The 23589-nt window shown below is 40.7% G+C and overlaps 5 protein-coding genes and 1 long non-coding RNA gene across 8 annotated transcripts; 4 read left to right on the forward strand and 2 right to left on the reverse strand.

Moving 5' to 3' along the window:
• Positions 1-1035: 1035 nt before the first annotated feature.
• LOC6535287 (Golgi to ER traffic protein 4 homolog) lies at positions 1036-2491 on the reverse strand. Its single transcript, XM_002095907.4, has 3 exons — positions 2214-2491; positions 1918-2152; positions 1036-1859 (listed from the first exon to the last, which is right to left on the reverse strand). The coding sequence occupies exons 1-3, from the start codon at positions 2363-2365 to the stop codon at positions 1227-1229; spliced, it is 1020 nt and encodes a 339-aa protein (XP_002095943.1). The 5' UTR covers positions 2366-2491; the 3' UTR covers positions 1036-1226.
• Positions 2492-2938: 447 nt separating this feature from the next.
• On the forward strand, positions 2939-4567 carry LOC6535288 (BTB/POZ domain-containing protein KCTD9). Its single transcript, XM_002095908.3, has 3 exons — positions 2939-3583; positions 3837-3968; positions 4122-4567. The coding sequence occupies exons 1-3, from the start codon at positions 3023-3025 to the stop codon at positions 4434-4436; spliced, it is 1008 nt and encodes a 335-aa protein (XP_002095944.1). The 5' UTR covers positions 2939-3022; the 3' UTR covers positions 4437-4567.
• Positions 4568-5417: 850 nt separating this feature from the next.
• LOC6535289 (methenyltetrahydrofolate synthase domain-containing protein) lies at positions 5418-9364 on the forward strand. Its single transcript, XM_002095909.4, has 6 exons — positions 5418-5629; positions 6916-7086; positions 7148-7866; positions 7927-7995; positions 8048-8267; positions 8323-9364. Exons 1-6 carry the CDS (start codon positions 5551-5553, stop codon positions 8709-8711), a joined length of 1647 nt encoding a protein of 548 aa, XP_002095945.1. The 5' UTR covers positions 5418-5550; the 3' UTR covers positions 8712-9364.
• A 302-nt stretch (positions 9365-9666) lies between these two features.
• Positions 9667-22486, reverse strand: LOC6535290 (serine/threonine-protein kinase 32A). 3 transcript variants are annotated; one of them, XM_015191544.3, is made up of 9 exons: positions 22040-22486; positions 16881-17054; positions 13079-13134; positions 12852-13017; positions 12293-12363; positions 12104-12230; positions 11786-11911; positions 10457-10638; positions 9667-10401 (listed from the first exon to the last, which is right to left on the reverse strand). In XM_015191544.3, the coding sequence occupies exons 2-9, from the start codon at positions 16933-16935 to the stop codon at positions 9835-9837; spliced, it is 1350 nt and encodes a 449-aa protein (XP_015047030.1). In that variant the 5' UTR covers positions 16936-17054; positions 22040-22486; the 3' UTR covers positions 9667-9834. The 3 variants fall into 3 exon arrangements, with proteins under 3 accessions (XP_015047030.1, XP_039232753.1, XP_002095946.2); XM_039376819.2 differs by lacking the exon at positions 16881-17054; XM_002095910.4 differs by lacking the exons at positions 16881-17054; positions 22040-22486 and adding an exon at positions 13268-14035.
• Positions 14244-15790, forward strand: LOC120322039. The gene is made up of 2 exons (XR_005561831.2): positions 14244-14598; positions 15101-15790. It is a non-coding gene; the product is annotated as an uncharacterized LOC120322039 (long non-coding RNA).
• Positions 17602-19188, forward strand: LOC6535291 (ubiquilin-4). The gene has a single exon (XM_002095911.4). It carries the CDS (start codon positions 17831-17833, stop codon positions 18866-18868), a length of 1038 nt encoding a protein of 345 aa, XP_002095947.2. The 5' UTR covers positions 17602-17830; the 3' UTR covers positions 18869-19188.
• Positions 22487-23589: the final 1103 nt, after the last annotated feature.

The following is a 23589-nucleotide window of genomic DNA, read 5'->3' on the forward strand; positions in this document are numbered from 1 at the left end:
TGCTTCTGTTTGGATCTGTAGTTTTATTTCATGAATATTTCCTTTTTTAAGTGGGATAATGTGGAATTTGCTGTCACCAATCAAAGCAACGAGTTTATTTACAAGTGCATTTGTACTTTGTTCTCGTATGAAAATTGGTGGAGGCCTGGTCTTTTTTGGTTCCCCTACCGTTTTTTCGTTGGGTTGTTCGGTCGCAGAATCAGCCAAGATAGCATATCGGTTTGAATTATTTACTGCAGAGTTTTCATTGCCGTTGTTGGTTCGATTGATTTTGGGTTGATTACCTGCCTTATTGTTATGAGGGCTGAGCTTTCTCTTGATTTGGATGTAGCGATCCATGCCAGTCTGCACAGTCGAAATCGACTTCTGCTTTTGTTTTGATTGTTCTTTGCGTGCATTATTGTTGTTGCAAACGGTCAGTGCTGCTGAATTATTTACAGCTGGCACAGCGATAATTAGTTGGGCCGCTGACGAAGTTGTTGTTGTGGTAGCAGTGACAGTTGCCAGTGAGGTCACTGCACTCGTTATTGCAGTGTTACAGTTACCCGGGACGGTCGTTTGGCGCTGCGAGAGGGGCGGGGTAGGAGAGGCGGTCTCTTCGCTCCACGACTTGTGAGCCGAAGCAGGCAGAGAGGGAGAGCAAGAACGCGGTCTGTCGTTCTCTGAGGGCAAAAGTTTCGAGTTAGTTGAAGGTGAGGGTGCTCGATCACCGATTTGCGGTGAGACGAAAGAAAAGTATGCATTGTTGCGTTGTAAAGAGAGCCGGCGCTCGTCTTGTTCACATTGTCGCTGAGAACGTATGTCGTTTTGATTCATTGTTCTAAGTCCACATATAACAATTACCAGAACAATATGGAATAATTATATATTTTAGTAAATAATTACTATAGTCAATAATTGTTAGTTGTGCAAACTGCACTTTACACTTTGTGTTTAACTTTCACTATACTGTTGTAGTTTTTAGAACTTGCTATTCGTAGCTTGAAAGAAACACGTCTTGCACCGCACTATTACTTTAAAAAAAATAAAACAAAATTTTGAGAAATTGTCATAATTTTTGGTTGAATTATTTTTTTTTTTTTATTTAAAATTATTTTGCATACAGCGCTTTTAAATTATAACAAACACAGCACAATGACTTTGTGGCAAAGAACTTCATTAGAGCAACCCAAAAGAGCAGCAACAAGAGGGTCCTTCTCCGCTACGCGTCATAACTCAAGTGGATGCTATTCCAGTTCGTTATTCTCGTTTTGCCGCCTCTGCGTCGTGTCATGTTCTTCCGCATCATCTTCATCAAAGCCAGCCATTAGGCGATTGAATATGTCACCAAACATTCCGCCCAAGCCGGGCGGACCAGAATGGGCAGGCTCCGGCTCCTCGTCGAAATACAGCACACCAATCTTGGCCACGTACTTTAAAAAAGATGTGTCGCGCTTTAGGGATGGATCGTACAACTTGCGTAAGGCCCGAAACCCAGCCACAAGCTTCGCGTCAATAAGGCGAAAAAGGAAGTACAAGAAGTTGACCAGCGGTTCCTGGAAGGGGTACTCATGCTTAAGCAGCTTGCCATGGTAGCGTGTGTACTCAGTGAATGTGTCCTCTGCAGTTTTTCGATCCTTAAGGGATAGCTGCTGCAGCACTGCTTGCACCAGGAACAAATCTACCTCGCCCTGGAAACCCCTGCTCTGGCTAATCTCAATTAGCACTCGCCCACAAAGGCTGCCATCCTGGCAGAGTAGATAGTGGTGGCGAGCCGACTCAATGTTGCCCTCGGTCCAAAACACGTGCGCAATTAACTTATGGAGCACCGGGTGGCCATACTGGCCATGCAGTGCCGTGCTCCACTTAATGGTCCGTTGCTAAAAAGAAATACCTCATTATCGCCACACGTCGCGAGTAATAACGTCAGAGACTCACAATAAGAGTTTCGCGCTCCACAGTACTGGCGTTAAGTCCGCGAATCAAGGCTCCGAGGCGTGGAACCCACAGGAAATTGTCGGTATCTTCCGCCTGCGGTCCTCGCTTCTCTAACGTGTCCAGCAGAAGGAGGCACAGGTCAGCCGCGCTGCTTTCCTGCTCCTTGGCAATAAGCTGCTGTGCTCCATCAAAGAGCAGATTTAGGCAGTCCTGATAGCGTTTCTGTGCCGTGTATCTAAGGAAAACAATATTTTATTGGATTACATTTCCTCGCACGCCTTATACAAATACGGTACCGAAAATACAGCGTCCTATACATCATATGCGCTTCATAGAATTCTCCCCCTGCCAGAGACTGGGACAACTTGGCAAGCACTCTGCTGACACCGCGCTGCCCCGTGAACACGGCACTGCCGCTGGCCATTGCACCTGTTTCGGCGGCAGACATTTGGCTGTTTGTTATGTTGTTTCGTACGCTTTAAGCGACCTTTCCGACTATTTGGAAGCTAAAATTTATAATTTATTTTGTATTTACATATATCAGCTTCCCGATGACGGATTTCGATGTCGATTACCAAATATTACACTCTTTGCACAGGTGCCTTATGTTAAACCGAAAATAAGAGGGTTCACACTTTTAGACAACCTAATTTAAAATACATTTGTAAGAATACTTTGATAGTTTTCTGCTTGCCCATTGCTAACAAAGATTGAAATTTTTCAATGTTTTACCACATCTGTCAATTCTTCCATTATAGTTTTGCGTTGTTGTAAATCAACTTATATTTTTGGTTATAAGGATATTAAATTTCGATTGAAAATATTTTATTGGCTTATGGGCAGTAATAAGATAAAACTTATCCAGTTTTCTGATCCTTTTTGATTTTGAGCTAATAAAATTCTTCGTTAAATGTAACGAAAACGTTAAGCTAAATTGACCAAATGTTCAAGGTTCACACAACAACTAATGTATATAACGCTGGGGCTGTTGCGGCCTCGTGTGAACAGGCCTAGTTGATAACTCCTATGGAAAGTTGGGGGGAAAACGGGAAAATACAGCAGCTGAGAATTGCCATTGTGGAATATTTTTAAACTTCCATATCAAATGAATAGTGATCTGAAAAAGAGTGGTTCCGTAGCCAGGATAGACAAACCCCCACCGGTATCCGGAAATCTTATTGCCGCCAGCGGTTTTGCTCCCAATCGTTGGGTCAAACTGAATGTGGGTGGACAAATCTACGCTACTACCATCGACACCCTGGTGGGCAGAGAACCGGATTCAATGCTTGCTAGGATGTTCTTGCAAGATGGCAGCATGATGCCGAGCGAGAGGGACGAGCAGGGAGCATTCCTAATTGATCGGAGTCCTCATTATTTCGAGCCGATCATCAATTATCTTCGCCATGGCCAATTCGTCTGCGATTCGAACATCAGTGTGATGGGCGTTTTGGAGGAGGCGCGGTTCTTTGGAATCTTTTCGCTCGTCACCCATTTAGAGGAACGTCTGGGACAGCAGGAGACGCCGCTGGTGGACAGACCATTAACTCGGAACGACGTCATCAAGGCCATTATTCAGACCTCTGTGATAACGGAGCTGCGCTTTCAGGGCGTTAATCTGTCCGGAGCCGATCTACGAAAGCTAGATTTTCGAAACATCAACTTTAAGGTGTGCACTACCGAAATTCTCAATGTACTGCCTACCAATCGTGAAAAAATTTTTATTTTTTACGTCTTATCATACGATATTTTAAATCTTTTCAACCGCGTATAACGACAGCTTTTTAATACCTTTGGAGAGAGCATGTAGTTTAAAATAGAGTGAGAGAAAATAGAGTGTAATATTATAGGATAGAAAGGCCAATAGATGTTTTAACTTATAGCCAATAATTATTCTAAATACTATTCCTTTCGCTCTGCAGTATGCCAACATGTCGCACTGCAATTTGTCCCACACCAATCTTAACTACTGCTGTCTTGAACGGGCGGATCTCCAGTACGCCAACTTGGAATGTGCCCAACTAGTGTCAGTTCGGGGACTTTGCGCGAATATGGTAAGCCCTGCCGACCGCCATTAAATTAACACTTAATTTGTGCAACTAGTGTTAACCACATCCATTGTTCTTTAGATTCATTTTTTCTATTCTTAAAAGACTCATAAGCCATCCAACTAGGCTAAGAAAAGGGTAACCTGTCTAATCTTTCAGGAAGGTGCCAATCTGCGTGGGTGTAATTTCGAAGACCCAACCGGAGTTCGAACCAATCTAGAGGGTGTTAACCTCAAAGGAGCATGCCTGGAAAGCAGCAACATGGCCGGTGTTAACTTACGTGTGGCAAATTTAAAAAACGCGAATATGAAGAACTGTAATTTGCGAGCTGCGGTCTTAGCGGGTGCCGATCTGGAAAAATGCAATCTTTCGGGCAGCGACTTGCAGGAGGCAAATTTGCGTGGGGCAAATTTAAAGGACGCAGAGCTTACCCTAATGGTTACCCCATTGCACATGTCACAGGCCATACGATGATTTCTGCGTTGGTTACCTATCACGTTTTGGGTCTTTATAAATATAAATAAATACTTTAATATTATTTACTGTAAATAGCGGTAGTTTTTAAAATAAACAGAATTACGACTACATTTCTAAAGTCGTAGGTATTTTAATTGTTTTTTGTTATATAGAGATGCTACAACCTAGCTGTATATGAAACACCCACACTTTTATATGAAACATTCCTTAAGGACCTTGCCTTTCTTGATTGCAATTCCATAAGGGTTAGTATACCATTTCTGAAGACGTAACTGGGTCCCTGGGCTGATGATAGTTCGCCCATCGATTCCTTTATTAACAAGAAAACTTAACATACAAAAATAAAAAAAAAACAAGAGAAAACGCTATAGTTGAGATACCCTTTGCGTAACTTACGAACAAAAAAGTTCAATATTCTTTTTGGCATAACCATAGAATTTGACAATAAAAAATAATACGAAAAATGGTTTAAATGTGGGCGAAGGAGTTTACGGTAGTTAGTGAGCGTTAGAATAGGCGTGGACAAAATGTAAAATAAATTGGAGACAAATAATAATAAAATGGAAAATTTTTAACACATTTATCAAAAGTGTGCGCGTTGCAGTTCTGAGCGTTAGAGTGGACATGGAAACATCAGTTGCATATATAGTTACATATACATATGTATATAAAAACTAAACTAAAGTTCAGATATAAATTCTTTATTTCCCTTATTTTGTAATACAATGCAATACAAAATCGTTTGACCATTTTCGGACAGGTCCTAACACTTCAAGCGGAAAAAATACTTGCATGTAGATCCCAGGTAAATTTTCCGCGGCGTGTAGAAACTCAGATGAATAACTTTTATATTATTTCTAGCTAAAGCAGCGGTAAAAAAGCTAGTTTGCTCAAAAAGCGAACCATCGCAAGCAACTCTATACGAAATGTATCGATGTATCGCCATTGCGATGTTTTTTTACGTCACCAGAGAAACGTCAATTTTCAAACGTGGTTTGTTGGAAGCCAGCGGAGAACGGTAGACGTTGCTTGTGAACTGTGAACTGTGTAGCCGTAGCCTGAGCCGGAAAATATTGTGAACAGAACTAAGATACAACTGGCAAGCGATTCGATGGAGGACCAAAGCAACGCAGCTCCCGCTGTCGCCGCGGAGAACGGCGCAAACACCGCGCAGGAGGTGTCTTCGACAAGTAAGTGGCCTCCTCTACTACCCCGACCGCCCGCCCGGGCGTCTGAAAATTGCATGTAATTCTCGCGAGTGCTGGTGACTTCATAAATATTTTGTGCCGCGATTCGCCAGCCTTTGTCATCCAAGGTGAGTCCTCATGTTCGAGAGGGGCAGTTGCACGATTCGGCCATTTTCTAAGTGCGGAGGTAGAAGCAGAAGATTGTCAAATTCCGCCATATTTATTCTAGGAGACCCTAGCTGTAAATAAGAGTTGCCGGAACGTCGAAGTTGCTTGTTGTTGACACTAATTACGTCATCTTTCCGTGCATTCTACACACAATTACAAAAAGTGAAATGAATCATTTTCGGTGCTCTTGGCCGATTTTAAGATTCTGTGCTCGCAGTGTCAATTCGCCCGCCCGTTTTCGACCCCGCTGCCCGCAACCACTACACACGCACGGCATTGCTCGCACGCATACATATTAATTGAGAAATTCGCGACTCGATGCGCTCATCGCCGAGAAATGTGTGCGTGCGAGTGTGTGAGTGTCGAAGTGTTGCCGACGTATTGGTATGCTTTAATATCGATATTTGGGTTCTCAATTTGGTTCAACAAGAAACCCGCTAAGAAAGACGGCCGAAATAGTTTTACCGGGCATCATACACTCCATTTTTTTCGACAAGCGCACACACATGCATGTAAGGTGTGTTCTAAAACTAGCATAGGTGGTAACCCTGCTGACTCGATTTTGCATGCAGATTTTTGTTTTCAATGATACGAGCCGAAGTTTGCTGGTGTTTGGCCAATTTCACATCTGATTGCTGGGCGTGAAAACCGGTGTATCAGCCGCGGTATCACTATTAGTCCAGCGCCAACTGGTGTGATAACACGGGTTCATTACAGTCGATAATGCCCGCGGCTGGGAGCGATTCAACATATTTGATTTGCACTTGCACAATCATCCTCTCCTAACAAGAATCAACATGTGCGAGTTAGGGAATCGGTTGCATCCGCACAATATCGAACTTACAGGTCTGCTCCAGTTTATAAATTGCTTGAGGATGGGAGTTAAGCTACAAGTACTTGATTTAAGGAAGGCGAGCTAAACATACATATGTAGTTCTTAATCACTAACACAAGTGCGAGACAGCTTGGTATGTTGTGAGCTCACCGCTGCATTAAACTAAAATATGTTTGTTTTAGTCATCTACAAATGTTAGATTTGAGGAATTTAATGTAAGCACAATAATAGATGTGTGTATAAAGATTACTACAAATTTTATTTTAACAACCATGCCCTGTTACAGCTCAGCCCATAGAGCCCACAAAGCGCTCGCTGCGCGTGCAGACCTGGAAAAAGATCCAAGAGGGCAAGGTTGGCATTGGGTTCAACAACATATTCAACCGAATTCCTTCGTTCGTGGGTGCCGATAAGGCTGCTGCCTTGTTTGTCAACGAGGATGAATTTAAGAAAGCACGTAAGAGAGGAGCATAGCCCTGTTTTCAGTGCACCATTTATTCCTTTCCTCCGTATTGCAGAGCACATCAAGGTAAACATCGATCGCGCTTTGCATGGGTTTAAGGAACTGGCGTTGCTGGCCGACAAGTCTGTTTACTTGCCCAGCACCCGTGAATCTTCTGCACTGTGCCTAAAGGTAGATGTGCCGGCCGATGCCACCGAGGAGCAGAAAAAGGAGGCTCTACGCGTTCAGGATATTCAGAAGTTCCGCTCGGAAATTGGACTGGACAGCGGCCTGAAGCTGGACATCGTGGTAATTGGCTCTGTCGTAGTGTCACGCGAGGGCTACCGCATTGGACGCGGAAATGGATTCGCTGATCTGGATATCGGCCTTCTTATTGAATTGGGAGCCATTACACCGAAGACTGTTATTGTCACAATTGTTCACGACATCCAGGTGGTCGACTCACTACCCCCGAATCTATTCCAGAAGTACGATACGCCAGTTGACATCATTGCAACGCCCTCGGAAATAATCCGCGTTTCAAAACGCTTGTCTTTTCCTAATGGGATTTACTGGGAGCTTCTGTCCGAGCGCCGTCTTAAAATATGGCCCGTGCTTCAGCAGCTTAAGGAAAGGGAGGAGAAAGCGGGAAAGTCGATATCCCTTAAGGAGGAAGACACCGATGTGGAGCAGCATCAAAACAACAGACGCCGACGTGGGCCTGTCCGTCGTCGCTTCCAGCGAGGAAACCCAGGGCGCACCACTTCTCAGACTGACAACGAACAGCCGCAGGGCGTAAGTCGATTCCGCCACACTGCCAGGACTATTGAGTAACTTTTAATCCTTAATTATTAGGAGACCACTCAGAAACGCACTCCACGCCGGAAAGGTCGTTTCGTCAATCGACGCAGACGTACAACTAAGGTTAGTAGTTTAAGTATGAAAGTTATCCCAAGCATAATCATGTTATTTTTAGTCTGAGGGTGATCAGTCTGGTGTTGAAGGAGGTGCTAAGAGTGAGGATCGTAAGTTAGAAGAGGCTGGCGCTGATGAGCGTCGTCCAAAGAAGAACAAGAATCGTGGACCTAGTGATTTTTGCATTAAGTTGACCAATTTGTCTCGTGATATTCGTGTGAAGGACTTAAAGTCGGAGCTCCGCAAACGTGAATGCAATCCAATGTCAATTACTTGGAAGGGTACGCCACATATATTTGGTTTAAAGGATCCAAGCTAACTATACCTTTTCGTTAGGACACTTTGGAAAGTGTTTCCTGCACTTTGGAAACCGAAAAGGAGTTCCCAGTACTCAGGACGACGTGGAAAAGGTGTTGAAGTCCCTTAACGATCTCTCGCTTACCATTACCACTGGTGGCGAGATAGCTCCAGCTGGCGCAACAGGAGATTCCGTTGAGAAAACGGAGCCAGCTGAGTCTGCAACGCCTGTGCAGACTAGGACTATTCTCGTCAACGTGGAGCTGATCAATTTTGGAGCGAAGAAAAGTGTAAGCTCTCCTGGTGCCAATGCCAGTGCAGGTGAGGACGGAAAACCAGATGCACAAAACGTAGGAGAGGCCGGAACTTTGGTAGGAGGCGATGTGGGTGGTGCGCGCATCGAGGCTGTCGACACCACTACAGTATAGTATGACTTTGCGCTTGGCGCAGCCAATGAACGGTCGCGGCGGAATTCCGCCGGCAGCGCAACGTTTGGAGTTCAACGAAAAAAAGTAACATTTTGTTTAGAAAAAATCAGAAAACACCAAACAAAAAACTATTAGAAAGCGAACTCCGGACAAACACAAAGTACACTCAACATACACACAGACAGTTACACTACACGTGCATACCCTGAAGATCATGTCTTGCAGCTTGTAGTTTCTTCTTCTCCTTCATTATTCTAACAATCAAAAAGATCACACGCCACTTTTTCTAACGAGAACACAAATCATTGACGCTTTTTCTAAACAATTGCATTTGTTTTTTGTCTAAGAAAATTGATACGATTGCAGAAATACTCGTTCCACAAATGCAAAGTGGAACCACATTTCTACTAAATAATCCTTTTACTAACTTCTTGTGACTTGTTACAATTATGAGTTAGAGATCTTCTAAAAATTTGTTAATTTGATTTTACAACTCAGCACTAAATTCGTTTTGCTGTATCTCTGTTAAGCAGTTGACCTGCTAGTAATATGGTTTGAAGTTGAGTGCGAAGATGAAAGAAATGTTCTATAATGTAATACTAATAGGAATGAGAACTAATAAATGAGAAATACCGCGAGTAAGAAAAAATGAATTAAACTATTTACATGTTGCATTTGGTTAGTCTTTTCCAACTTTCACCGCAGACATCAATAAATTTAATAATATTTTATAACGAAGAACAACAAATGTGTGAAAGCAACAATTATACAATGCAGAACAAAATTTACTTTTTTTATACACAAAAGGCATTACAAAAAATGTGAAACATGAATGAAATATAACTTGAAATAAAAATTAAACAAAAAAATCGTAAAAATAATCATGGACGGTTATTACCCGTTTATTATGTTTTTGGAGTTACATCTTACAATAAGTACAAAAAAGCTTAGGCCATTTTTATTCAAAAGATATACACTTTAATATGTAAAATGTCATAGCTTTGTATATAATATGCACATATACAAAAAATGAAATTAAGGAGTTCGAAAAATAGGATCTGGTCTCATGGGTCTGGTTATCTATGCACCTTGAAACCTGTTGCTATTAACCGTGTCTTAGATTTTATTTATGAAACGGTCTTGTCGGAATGTTAAGCGTGCTGCTAGCAGATTCTTTAATCTGAGGTGAAGGAGTGCGATCAATGAACTCAATGATGCCCCCCTTTAACTGGGCGGCTGCGGATGGTGCGGTCACACAGTCGTCGTCGTGCACAGTGGAAGCGACAGGTTTCTCTTGGATGGGCGTCAGGCTATTCACGATGGAATTGGCCATGGCCAATTCCAGTTCGCGCTGCCAGTCGTGTTCCTTTTGTTCCATGGCTTTGCGCTTTAGCTCCTTGTAGCGGTTGTAAACAATGAACTCTTTGACCAGCGCAGTCTCGGGATCGCTGTCACGTTGTGCTGACCTCTGCTTGGCCAGGCGCTTTTTCTTTTTATGCAAGGGCCTTGATTCCACAATCATTTCCTCAAGCTCTAGACAGGGATCACAGTTGAGGTGGTCTTCGGGAGGTTTATAGATGGGTTTGATCTTCTTTTCGAGCACCATCTGGAAGTCAATGTTGCGCAGCATCGGCGTTTGATGCAGCTCCTGCCTTGTGCTGATCCTGGCACCCGGATAAGTGGAAAGTAACTGCAATAGTCAAAGTTTTAGCCACTGCCCCTTACAATAAAATTACCCAATCCACCTTCTGCAACAGGTCGACAAAGTTGCTGCTCCAGTAGCGGGGATAGTGCACTGGGGTGTTCAATATATTCTTGATCTCCGCCAGAGGGGTGTTCGAGTGAACTACAAATGGTCGAATGTTTCCCCGCATTTCATAAGCAACGACGCCAAGGGACCACCAGTCTACCGGATAGCTATAGCCAGCTAAAATTGATAGGAATAGGTTTAATAAAAAGACAAAATAAAACATTTTTCAAGTGTGTGTAACAGTCAGCACTCGTTAATCGTAAAGTAAAAGGGTGTAGTAGATTCGTTAAGCTATGTAACAGGTAAAAGAAAGCGTTTCCCACCCAATAAAGTATAAAATATGTATATTACTTTCCATATGTACATAGTTTATCAGAATTACTGTCTGTCCGTATGAACGTCTCGGTCTCGGGCAAGCTAGAAAGTTGAGATTACGTTTGTTTCCAAATGTTGCAACTCCTAAACTAACGCCCACCAAAACCAGCAACGCCCACACTTTTAAAAAATGTGTTAATTTCCATTGGTTCTATTATTATATATCTCCATTTCTATCTATATGCCAGAAAAATAATGAAATTTCTCGATGGCATTTCCACTAGCCGAGTAACGGGCATCTGATATTCGGGGTACACGACTATAGAGTTCTTTCTTGCTTACGAAGTGTAATCATTATGGTGGGCGTGGGTAAATTTCAACCTTCTAGCTATGGAGTTTAGTTACCCGATAGAATAGTGATCCTGATCAAAAATACTTTACATTTAGCTTATGTTCAAATTATATACATAGCTTATCTAAGCATTGGTTAATTCCTATCCAAATAAGAAGGGCTTAATAAAACAGACGCACGCACGAATGCCGAATTATGGTGTTTTGATAGCAATAATAGCATCTTCTCCAAGTCATCCTTCCCAGTCAGCTCAAACCAACTTTATTGTTGAAATAACGTTCTGTTCTGTATGGTTCTTTACACAAGGTACAAATTTCTACCAAGTAATTCAAGAGAATAAACCGAAATGGCCAAATACGTCAAAATTTGTCTTTCTACGTATGTACATATGTATGTTTTTCAAAAAATTGTATTACATTTATACATTTGTAATATTTAGTCAATAAAACAGACAATAAAACAGTAAATATATTAATATCGTAAGCAACGTGGAAGAATTGGAATAGGCAAATTGAATCCTGGACGATTAGTTTAGGAAATTACCTAACTGCAATCTATAACATAAAATAATTTTTGATTACTATAACTAATTCACAAAACAAACTTTGGTATTCAAATATTCTTGAAAATGTCTAGTATATAGTTGTAGTTACTCACCCACTTCGTCCAAAGCACACAGGAACACCTCCGGCGCCATGTAGGGCTTAGTCCCTGACATACTGCAGGCCAAGGAATTTTTTTGCAACCTCGTTGCAATATTAAAATCAGTCAAATGAGCATGTCCTATATATGATGTATATGTTAATATAATGGTTATCTTAATAATATCTAAATATCTATCTAATATCTAACTTAGTACAATATTTGCGTGTAAGTATTTGGATTTATGCACTTGTGACCTTGTTATATTTTTTCTTCTTTTTCGGATATCATATTTCACTACTTGCCTAGTTTTTTCACTATACAAAGCCTTACCCGTATCGTCCAATAAAATATTGTCGGGCTTGATGTCTCTGTGAACTACACGGTGCGCCTGCAAGTACTCCAATGCACTGCCGAGCTCGCACACTAATAAGGCCACACTCTGCTCGGAGAATTCAACCTGGGGAATAGGGAGTACGTTCGTAAGGATACACAGGTGGTAGTTGTCATGGGAAAACTCACTCTGTTCTGTAAATGATATCTTAAGTCCCCACCAGTCAACAGGTCGCAAACCATAAACAAGTCCTCCTCATCTGTAAAAAGCAGGAGAATTGGGGGATTATGTGTGCTCTGTGGCTTTAAAGAAAATACTGCAAGTTAATTTGCATTTTGATTGACAATTAGCAAAAGACAGATAGTGCCTTAGAAAAGCGCTACGAGCCGCTAAGTCGAACAAGCCTCGGCCAAGGTAAAACCATATTCCTATTTTCATATGCTTGTTCTTAAATGTGGAAATATGAACGTTGGCTTATAGAAAATTTAATTATTTTCTTTTTAGGGTTTGCCAAGAACAATGGGAATTAAAATTACATAACAATGTTGGAAGTACTATACCCGTCATACTCTGATTTACTAGAATCCTTTAAAAGTGGAACAATAGTGTTTTATACAAATATACTTCACTAGGAGCTGCATGCTATGTATATTTTAAGTTTACTTGGCAGCTTTACTTATTTTCTCGTTTGAAAAGGCTCATACTTGATTGCGTTTATGTTCGAGAATTGTACCTGTTGAGACTTACCCTGAAACGAGAACCATAAATTGACGAGAAACGGGTGCTCCAATGAAGATAACAGTTCCACCTCTTTAATGACGCCGCCGAGAGCTCCGCGCATTTCGCAGGCAGAGCGACTAACATATTTCATCGCGTACAGGATGCCGCTATCCCGCTTTTGGACAATGCACACCTGCGAATTTATGTTGTGAAGCCGAAAGTTTTCCCGTAAAATTACCAAATACTTATCCTACCTTTCCAAAACTGCCCTTTCCTATGGCGCGAAGTATTTGGAAATGGTCAAAATTTACTGTAACGTAAGATAGGAAAAGTATTTATAAGTATGTGTTAAATATTCCTCTTCAGAGCATAAACATCCGTAACAAATCTATATATGAATTTTTATTTGCATTCGGCAGCCCACACACCCGATGGCTTCTAACTTGGCATTTGGCTCTGGCACTCTACACACAGCATGTGCCCCATTGTGATCGAGTGCTTCTCGGGAAGAAATTTCGGAATAATCTGGATCAACTGAAGTCTTTGCCGTGGGCACAGGAAAAACGGGGGTAAAACATCCACTCGCAGAAGCCATAAATTCGGAAAACAGTGCACGATGAGCGCCTGGAAATGCTCCCTACCTAGGTAGCTGACTCTCAGCTCAAGCAGCTGCTGGCAGGCGCTTGCCAAAAGAAACCTGAAGTCATTTCCGAGAAGGGGTATCTCAAGCAGGTTTAGCGAGATCCTGGTCAGCCGGTGACGCCATATACTTCCCAGCAGAGGACGACAGCGCTTGTAGCTCTGCATCATAGCAATCTGATCGGGCAGTTCCAGGAGTCCTAATATCCTAGACAGACACAGGTCGTCTACAAACTCCATTGTCTCCGGCTTGCCTCGGGTGTAAGTGCTCCACAAATTTAAGCAGTAGATGTTTTAGCCGCCCGCCCACTGCGTTTTTCGATCTCATTGTGAAAAACTATTTGAGGGACGATTGTAACGCACATTTTCAGAAAGTGCTCTATTCTACCTAGATAAATACGTGATATCTTTCAAGTTATCAAGAAATGTCGTTTTTCTTTTAACAGTTTTCCCGATAGATTTTGAATCTTTCTTCGGTTTTAAAAAAAGTGAATTGTAGATATTTAAATAAAATTTGTTTGAATGCGTGTTGTTCGCAAGGATTGTTTGATGGTCAGGTCGAATTAGAGTTTTTATACCCGTTACTCGTAGAGTAAAAGGATATACTAGATTCGTTGAAAAGTGTGTAACAGGCAGAAGGAAGCGTTTCCGACCATATAAAGTATATATATTCTTGATCAGGATTAATAGCCGAGTCGATCTGGCCATGTCCGTCTGTCCGTCCGTATGAACTTCGAGTTCTCAGGAACTACAAAAGCTAGAAAGTTCAAATTAGGGATAGACGCAGCGCAAGTTTGTCGATTCATGTTGCCACGCCCACAAGCCGCCCAAAGCTGCCACGCCCATTTTTCATTTTTGTATTAGTCTTGTATATTTTGTTTATATAGCGTTTTCTCTTGTTGCTATTATATTAACACAACCACTCTATAATTTCATTTCTTTTATATAAATTGTTTTCACTTCCGTACAAGTTACAAAAAGTGTGAACTTATAAAATAGTGTACAATTTTATTTTACCAGCAACTAAAGTTAAATCTTCCATAATTTTAAGTTACACTAGTCGGCATAAGTATTTTAACAAAATATACATTGCAAATTTAGTCAGTGAAGCTTTACTAATTTTTATTTTTTGTGGGTAAGTAATATAAACTTAAAAATGAATAAACAAATATTTATTCATTGAAAATTAAAAAGATACAACCAACTTAATCAAATATGTTGTTTTTTTATGAGCAAAACTATTTGGAAAATCTTCAATACAAGTAAAAATATTTTTAAATGTTGCTGGAAAAAATTAATAAAATATATCCTCCTTTGGCATGAATAACTTTTTGAAAAAGAATTGGAATTGGGTAATGTCGACAGTTCTATAGGAAGTACGCATAGTAATTGGCAGCTGTATAATATGGTGACCAAATTGACTCGGCTAGTGCTGATCATGAATATATGTATATATTTTATATGGTCGGGTACGCATTCAGCAACATATTAAATTTTTTTCATTTTACTCAACGAGTACCGGGTATACATTATTGGTATTTAAGGCCCCAACAGTTTAAAGTTCCCTAAACTAATTTTTCAAAATCTTAATCTTGATAAATCTTAATAAATAATAATATAACGCCAACATCCTTTAGAAACATGGTTATTATTCGGACTTTTTGGCATGGAGCAGTATCTGGCTGCAGGATAAAGAATATCCCAATTAGCCCTACACTCATAGACAAAACTTTCTGCATTTCACAAAATCGCCGTAAAAAAAATACAGCCCCAAAATACAGCCCGCACAGACCAAGTGCGAAGACCGTCGTTCCGGTGATGAGGGAACTTGCCAGCACTGCCACCAGACTCAGATGGAACAGTTGGCTCAAATGGGCTACAAAAACCGTAATCGTAACAAACGCGCTCTGCTGATATCTCTGGGCAACGTTGCTTCCGCTGTAAGACTACTGGACCACTGGAATCGGTTTTTGGAGGAATGAACCCCATTTGTACTACTTTTGTTTTGTTGTTTGGCCGAACGCCTGAGACGCCAACTTATATGCACAATAAAATTATATATATACAGCTGCGAAAAATAAAATAGCACCACCTGCCCAGTAAAATTTTGAATAGGTATCCTACCTGCAATTTAGGGTTTAAAAGGAGCAGAAATACCTTTTTAGAAAGGTTAAACAATTCACTTATTAGGAAATGAAAAGAACTACAATTTTTCTATTTATCTTAACAAATAATCTATCTTATCTATATAAGGAACTTCATTAGAAACGACTAAATTAGGCGAAAAATAAAATATAACCAATATAACCAATGTTTGCGTATTAAAACTACACCCATCCCACTAATTTAATATTTGGTAGTGTATCCCTTATTACCAATACCTTTAGAAACATAGTTATTATTCGGACTTTTTGGCATGGAGCAGTATCTGGCTGCCGGATAAAGAATATCCCAATTAGCCCTACACTCATAGACAAAACTTTCTGCATTTCACAAAATCGCCGTAAAAAAAATACAGCCCCAAAATTAAGGACGGTTTTTTCTTTCTAAAAGCAAGGCTACGCTACGTTTTTCTTAACATAAGTTAAGTTGGCACTACCCTACAATTTTTTTGGCGGCTTGTGGGCGTTAGAGTGGCAACATAAATTGACAAACTTGCGCTCCGTCTATGTCTCTGGAGTCTGCATTCTTAGTCTCAACTTTCTAGTTTTTATAGTTCCTGAGATCTCGACCTTGATAAGCACAGACAGATGGACATGGCCAGATCGACTCGGCTATTGATCCTGATCAAGAATATACACTTTATATGGTCGGAAACGCTTCCTTCTGCCTGTTACACACTTTTCAACGAATCTAGTATACCCTTTTACTCTACGAGAAACGGGTATAATTATGATCATTTTTTGGGGTAATTTTTCTAAAATTAAGGGTAAGCTGGCAATGGCTTCTTCTTTAGGCCGTTTTTCTGAAAGTACAAGTGTAGTGTTTTATGAGTGTACTATATTTCCGAAAGGAAATGCTTTTTCGTATTGGGTCGCCAAATATTGCCCTTGGTTCATCAAGACGCTAATAGGTTCAATTTTGTCAAAATCCTTATGCCGACTTGTGTACTTCATTTACATAAGTGTTGGCATTATTTAAAAGGGCATTTTAATTCTGGTCGGATAAATGGCTTCTACTAACCTATTAAGTACTTATTGAAATTTTAGAAAAGGAAATTTTGGAGAATTGTTGAGAATGTCCACTTTTTAAACTTTTTTTCTGAGAGTTACAAAAATTTGTTATAAGCCATAATAGCAGAGACAATAAATTTTTAAGGCCTTGATTCACGGCGCGTACTAGGTTATTGTAAAAATAATTTTACTTGAAGCCAAGGGACAGATATAATTTGTTCAATCGAGCCTATTTTGTACTTACCATCGTCATCGGCGAGCAGACTCGCGTCGGATCTGCTCGATGTGTTTGCACCCATGGTGCTACATCAATGCGTTGAATTGAAGTCGATTAAGACGTCCAGTCTCCCTAAGCTAGCTCTTCTTTAAATAGGATCCAATTACTCTTGGAGTCGGGGACGAAAAGTTGGGAGGAGGACTTGTTGAGAGAAACGAAAACCAGAGTGAATTACAGATATGTTTAAGAATATAGCACTTGATACAAAATGCAACTAATAGTTGGTACTTCGATTTAGTTGGTAATGAGATTTTATAAGATTATTACTTTTGAACCAATTCTTATTTTGACCTATCGCGTTTGGTTTGAAAAAGACAAGATTTTAACGTAAATGGTTGCCGATTTAGCAAACCAAAATTGCTAAGGGTTTTATTCTTATGGGATTGGGTAATGTCGACAGTTCTATAGAAAGTACGCATAGTAATTGGCAGCGGAATAATATGGTGGCCATCATGAATATATGTATATACTTTATATGGTCGGGTGCGCATTCAGCAACATATTTAATTTTTTTCATTTTACTTAACGAGTACCGAGTATACATTATTGGTATTTAAGGCCCCAACAGTTTAAAGTTCCCTAAACTAATTTTTCTAAATCTTAATCTTGATAAATCTTAAGCTTAAAAATACTTTTCGGTAAAAAATAAAAGGTTCTAATTAAAGATTTGGAATTCTACGGCTCTAGGCTACGACCGGTAGTTTCCTTCCATCCCACTCTCTCTGTGCTCATCGTCGTGGAGTGCACTTTTTCAATTCAAAAGCGAATTTGACATGTCACCCAGAATATATTAAATTCTGACTAGCTGTCGACGTATAGAAATACTCCCGGTGCGATTAATATTTTTATTTTATACAAGGTTTACTGTACAAAACATTTCTGGCTCTGGCCCCATTTATCTTGCACATTACTTAAGCATGAGCACCGAAGAGTCTATAGAAATCTGCGCAAAGGGCAGCGGTCGCGTGGAAACCGTCACCGTGCGCCAGAACGAACTGATCCGGAACCTGCGCGTCCTGGTGGCCGTGCGCTTTGAACAGGCCATTCCTCGGATCATCCTGGTCTTCGCGGGCCAGGTGCTAAGTGACGAGGGGACCATCGACGGTAGGGGAATCGTCTCCGGCGTCACTGTGCACGTGGTTTGCCGCTCGGAAGTGGCAAGCTCAGCACCGACGACGCCGAACGCGTTCTCAAAGCTTTCCAGGCCAAGCGAGCGCCTGATGAGATCCTGGCAGGCGGCCCACATAGCCTATCTTCAACAAGAGCCCGCTGCGCTAAGAAATCTGCTACAGGCCGATCCACGAATACGCAGACTGCTCGATGAGAATGCGGCCATGCGACATTATTTTAACAGCGACCAGAACCTACGGGAGATGCTCTCATTGGCCTTCAGCCCGGCGAAGCAAGAGTTGGGGCGCCGCCGCGACCTCCACATATCACGCATGGAGTTTGTGCCTGGTGGGTACAAGATCTTAAGCCGCCTGAACTACTGCATGCTACAGGCCTACGAAGACAACGTGGCCATGTCCTTTCAGCAGGCGTCACATGGCGCTAAGACGTCCTCGAATCCCCAGCGAGGTCGCGAGGTGAAGGACCCGCTTCCCAACCCGTGGTGTTTCTCGTCTAGCCCTACTAATCCAAGGACATGTTCTTTGGCCAGACGTATTATCAAAGGGCGAGCTTCTGTTGCTCCTCTGCCCGACACTGATATCAATTACAGGCAGAAAATCTCATCCAAAGTTATGACTTCTATTGCAACACAGACCAAGTGCGAAGACCGTCGTTCCGGTGATGAGGGAACTTGCCAGCACTGCCACCAGACTCAGATGGAACAGTTGGCTCAAATGGGCTACAAAAACCGTAATCGTAACAAACGCGCTCTGCTGATATCTCTGGGCAACGTTGCTTCCGCTGTAAGACTACTGGACCACTGGAATCGGTTTTTGGAGGAATGAACCCCATTTGTACTACTTTTGTTTTGTTGTTTGGCCGAACGCCTGAGACGCCAACTTATATGCACAATAAAATTATATATATACAGCTGCGAAAAATAAAATAGCACCACCTGCCCAGTAAAACTTTGAATAGGTATCCTACCTGCAATTTAGGGTTTAAAAGGAGCAGAAATACCTTTTTAGAAATGAAAAGAACTACAATTTTTCTATTTATCTTAACAAATAATCTATCTTATCTATATAAGGAACTTTATTAGAAACGACTAAATTAGGCGAAAAATAAAATATAACCAATATAACCAATGTTTGCGTATTAAAAATACACCCATCCCACTAATTTAATATTTGGTAGTGTATCCCTTATTACCAATAACAGGGGCGCAACGTTTTGGAATGGAAGCAACCAGCTCCTGGCACCGTTTAAGGGACTCTTTAACTATAGCCCGAAGTTATTGTTAGTAAGTTAGTTGGCTTTCAAGCTTCAACTGCATTTCTCATATCTGGCCAAGGATTTGTGGTGGGATTACGGCCAATCCAAAACAGGAAGAGATTTATTTTGGAATTAATCCTTGGCTTTCCTGCTGGTGTACTTGGGGTCATAGTCTTATTGATAGTATTCGGCAAAGGGTAGCTTCATCGCCACCAAAATATCGACAAACAGAAGTTGATCCATGATGGTTTTTATCCAATGTATTGCTCCAACCGAATTGTACGAGAATCAAGCCCATACCATTATACTGGATCCTTCGTGTTTAATTGCTTCTACTGCGCAATTTGGTGTTCTTAGGGCGCCACACATACGATCAAGATCCAAAAATAACAAGCTTGTTCTCATCTAAACACCATGTTCCCTTAGACATGTGTGAACTGTTTGCACTGTTGCGGATATGTCTCAACATCTCAATCCTTTTTTAGGTCGGTAGCAGCATTAAATGGATCCCTCTTGCACTAGCCTTTTGAAGAGATGGGTGCCCAATGATTGTTTTCTCCCACGTGTTTCGGGCTTCTCGTAGTACGTGATTGCATTTCGTATCATTATGTTTGAGCATTGAAGGATTCGACCAATATTTCTGTATGATTTTCCTTCAGAAATTGGTTTTATGAACATGTCACGTTTATCTGAAGTGAAATGCTTTCCTCGTCCCATTTTAATTATTTTTTAAGGTGTGTTTCAAAAAGAATATCGGAAATAGGAAGACAAATGTCAAGCTTTATAACCATGTGCGTTTAACCATTACAAACCGCCGACAAGTATTGAATATTTGAAAAAATCGATAGTGATGCTATTTACACCCGTTACTCGTAGAGTAATATGGTATACTAGATTCGTTGAAAAGTATGTAACAGGCAGAAGGAAGCATTTCCGACCATATAACGTATATATATTCTTGATCAGGATAGCCGAGTCGATCTGGTCATGTCCGTCTGTCTGTGCGTATAAAGGTCAAGATCTCAGGAACCATAAAAGCTAATGTTGAGATTAAGCATGTAGAGACATAGACGCAGCGCAAGTTTGTTGACCCATGGTGCCACGCTCTCTCTAACACAAACCGCGCAAGACTGCCACGCCCACACTTTTGAAAAATAATTTGATATTTTTCCATTTTGTTATTAGTATTTTATTAGCTACATCTTTTTTCCCACACCCATTTTACACTTTCATACCGGCCAATTCTTATGGGTATATCAAGAATGTTTAGTCCACGCCCTTTATATCGCCCCAAAACCTCCTAAAACTGTAACGCTTAAACCTTTAAAACATATTTCTAGCGATAATATTCTTCCACTAGCTGAGTAATGGGTATTTGATAATCGGGGAACTCGACTACAGCGATCTCTTTTGTTATATTCTTTACTCGTAGAGTATACAGATTCGTTGAAAAGTATATAACACGTTTAAGGTTTCGTTTCCGATCATATAAATTACATATGTATATTTTTGAAAAAGGGCAAAAGCCAGACGATCTGGCCATGTCCGTCCGTATAAACTTCGAAACGGTAGTTGAGATTTGGATTTTTTTCATTTTATCATTTGCCTTGCCAATTTTTATCGATATGTCGAAAAGAAAGAATTTTCAAAAAAGCATGTAGGATGTGTGGACGTAGCAAAGTAAAAAAAACTTCGCGTCAATAGAACCTGCCTGCTTAATCATAACTTATTTGCTTTTATATTAACGAAGATCTCGAAGTTTCGTTCGGTTTAAAATTTACAAAATTAATATTTCATTTTATATTGTACACTACTCTGACAGTTATTAATAGCTAGCTACCTTTATCTGAAGATAATTTAAGATGCAAATTTTCTCTGATTGTAGTAAGCACCCGTTATAAATAACCTTGAAAATGGTCGTGGTCCTCGTTGAATATATAAAAGAACAAGAGAGAACGTTATAGTCGAGTTTCCCGACTATCTGATACCCGTTACTTAGCTACTTAGCAACACTGACTGTTTTGGCGGCTTGTGGGAGGAGCTGCGGCAATAAAGAACACGTTTTATGAAAGAATGCTTTTTTAACAACATATGTAAATCGAAAAAATCGAATAAAATTGTAGCAAGCAACATGAAGATCATGAAAATAACAAAATTTTTATTATTAGACTGAATCCTCGTACATAGCCCCCACTATTGAATAAATTTAAGTCTATTGGATTAAAGATATAGTTACTGGATTGCTGAAACTGAATTGAAATCTCTTAGTTTTCATCATTGTCCTGATTCTACGCCCAATCAGTTTTGAAAAAAACGGATGACGCCACATTACGCTCTGGCGCGTTGAAAAAATCTATGTATGTATAAGTTGAAGCGACTTGCTGGAGCCGCGTTCATATTCACAGAGTGTGCGGGACCATTGAATTTGTGTATATCCAAAGCTCGCAAGTAAACGTCGGTTATATCTTAATATGACCATCTGCTTTGCATAATCCAAATGAAAATGTCAGTTGGTGTCGTATTAGCATAGACACATAAGTCATTGTTGAAGTAGCTCGCAGCTTGTAACCGCAAAAAGGACGTTAGAAGACACCATAGCCCTTGGAAATCAAGTTGACAAGCAAAACCAATGCGACGAAAGTGAAATGGGGTTCTAGGGTTCATCGACATTCCAGCTGGACAAACATATACATAAATATATATATGTACATATACAACACGGTCGGGTAACCCCGAAGTACCTGCTTCTCTGTTGGGAGAATCCTCACAACGTTTATTTGGAGGACGTCAGAGGTTACCACTTCGCTTCCTTTGAATTTATCGATTGGCGTGCCTCGAAGTCGAGATGTTGGTTTTGCTCACGGATACACGGTTCATTTAGATTGGACTTGCTTTCCGTGCTCTAAAGTGCTGCAAAAGAATGCCCCTGCTCCCTTCTCCAGAGCGAAGGTGGCATACTCCACAAAGGTATGTGTGCCTATGAGCCTGTGTTCCTGGCGGAGTGTACGTATATGAACGCAGAGCTGGCGATGGCGAAAAGTCACGCGATTGTCACAACACCCACACAGCGAAATGCAATGACCACTGCTTGCTTTACCGACGTCGCGACGCGTCGTCGACAATTATTTACGTTTTCGGCTGGACCGTTGAGCCACCGCGTTCAGGCGACGCAAAGTTGGGACTGAAAATATTTTGTTTTTAAGGACGCGCTCTGCTCTGCCATGCTGCAAACTTCTCTCTTTCTATCTCTATCTCTCTCTTTGCGCAGGTGCGAGTCCTGCGGACGAAAACAAATCGGCGAGTCTTCTGAATGAACATCAATTAGCTAAGTTGGCTAGGTGCATTAACTATATAAATGTGCTTACTTTTGCTTCGATTATGACTTGTAAGCCCCTATTTAAATATCCCACTTTTCGTATTTTTACGTTTACATAGCCAAAAAGGCCCATCATTTGGGCGTAAATTGATTGCGCATATGTTGCACCATTATCGGGACCCTCCCACCTTACTGATGGATGAGCCGACATCCGGTCGGGAGTCCTCCATTTTTGTCTTTTTCTCCTTAACGGCCTCAAAATGATGTGGACAGGGGTACTATTCCATCAAGTTATCTATAATCAATTACTACTCTATACTTAATTTTACCAGAAGCATCCGTTTTTTTTTGGTACGGCCCAGGTAGGAATGGTGAATTGCTTTTCCTAGTTAATCCCTGATTCAGCATTTCCTGTACTTGGTTTTCGACTTTAATTTCGTGCGTTTGGGCCAGTGGATACTGTTTTGAATAAACTGGGGAGTTATGTGCTATACTTAGTACGTGTTTAATGGTATTTGCAAATGTTAGTTTGTTTCCTTCTTTACATTAAGGATTTTTAAATATATTTAATACACCTTTCAACTTTAAAGTTTCCTCCTGAATTAAGTGATCTAACCGAAACAGTGAAAACCCTTTTTTTGTATTCCTGACCACAATTTTTATTTGGTTCTGGTGTCCTTTCGACATAAAAAACTAGTTTTTTCCCGATTGTGGAGCAATTAATTTGTAAAGGGTAGCTTTGCTATTTCTGTAATGTATAAATGATTGAGCATTCTCCAACAATTTTCTGCCAATTAACATATCGTTATTATTCGAATTATTAATTTGTTTTATAAATGCTATTGTTAGGTAACATTATAAAGTTGTCAAACGTAATACGTCAAAACTTTACATCTAGTACGAGTATGTCGAAAAGGAATAGGAAATCTCAAATTGTCAATAGACATTTTGGATTGTTTACTGTCCGAGGGTCTT

The sequence above is a fragment of the Drosophila yakuba genome, chromosome 3R (genome assembly GCF_016746365.2).
Source record: "Drosophila yakuba strain Tai18E2 chromosome 3R, Prin_Dyak_Tai18E2_2.1, whole genome shotgun sequence".
NCBI classification, from domain to species: Eukaryota; Metazoa; Arthropoda; class Insecta; order Diptera; family Drosophilidae; genus Drosophila; species Drosophila yakuba.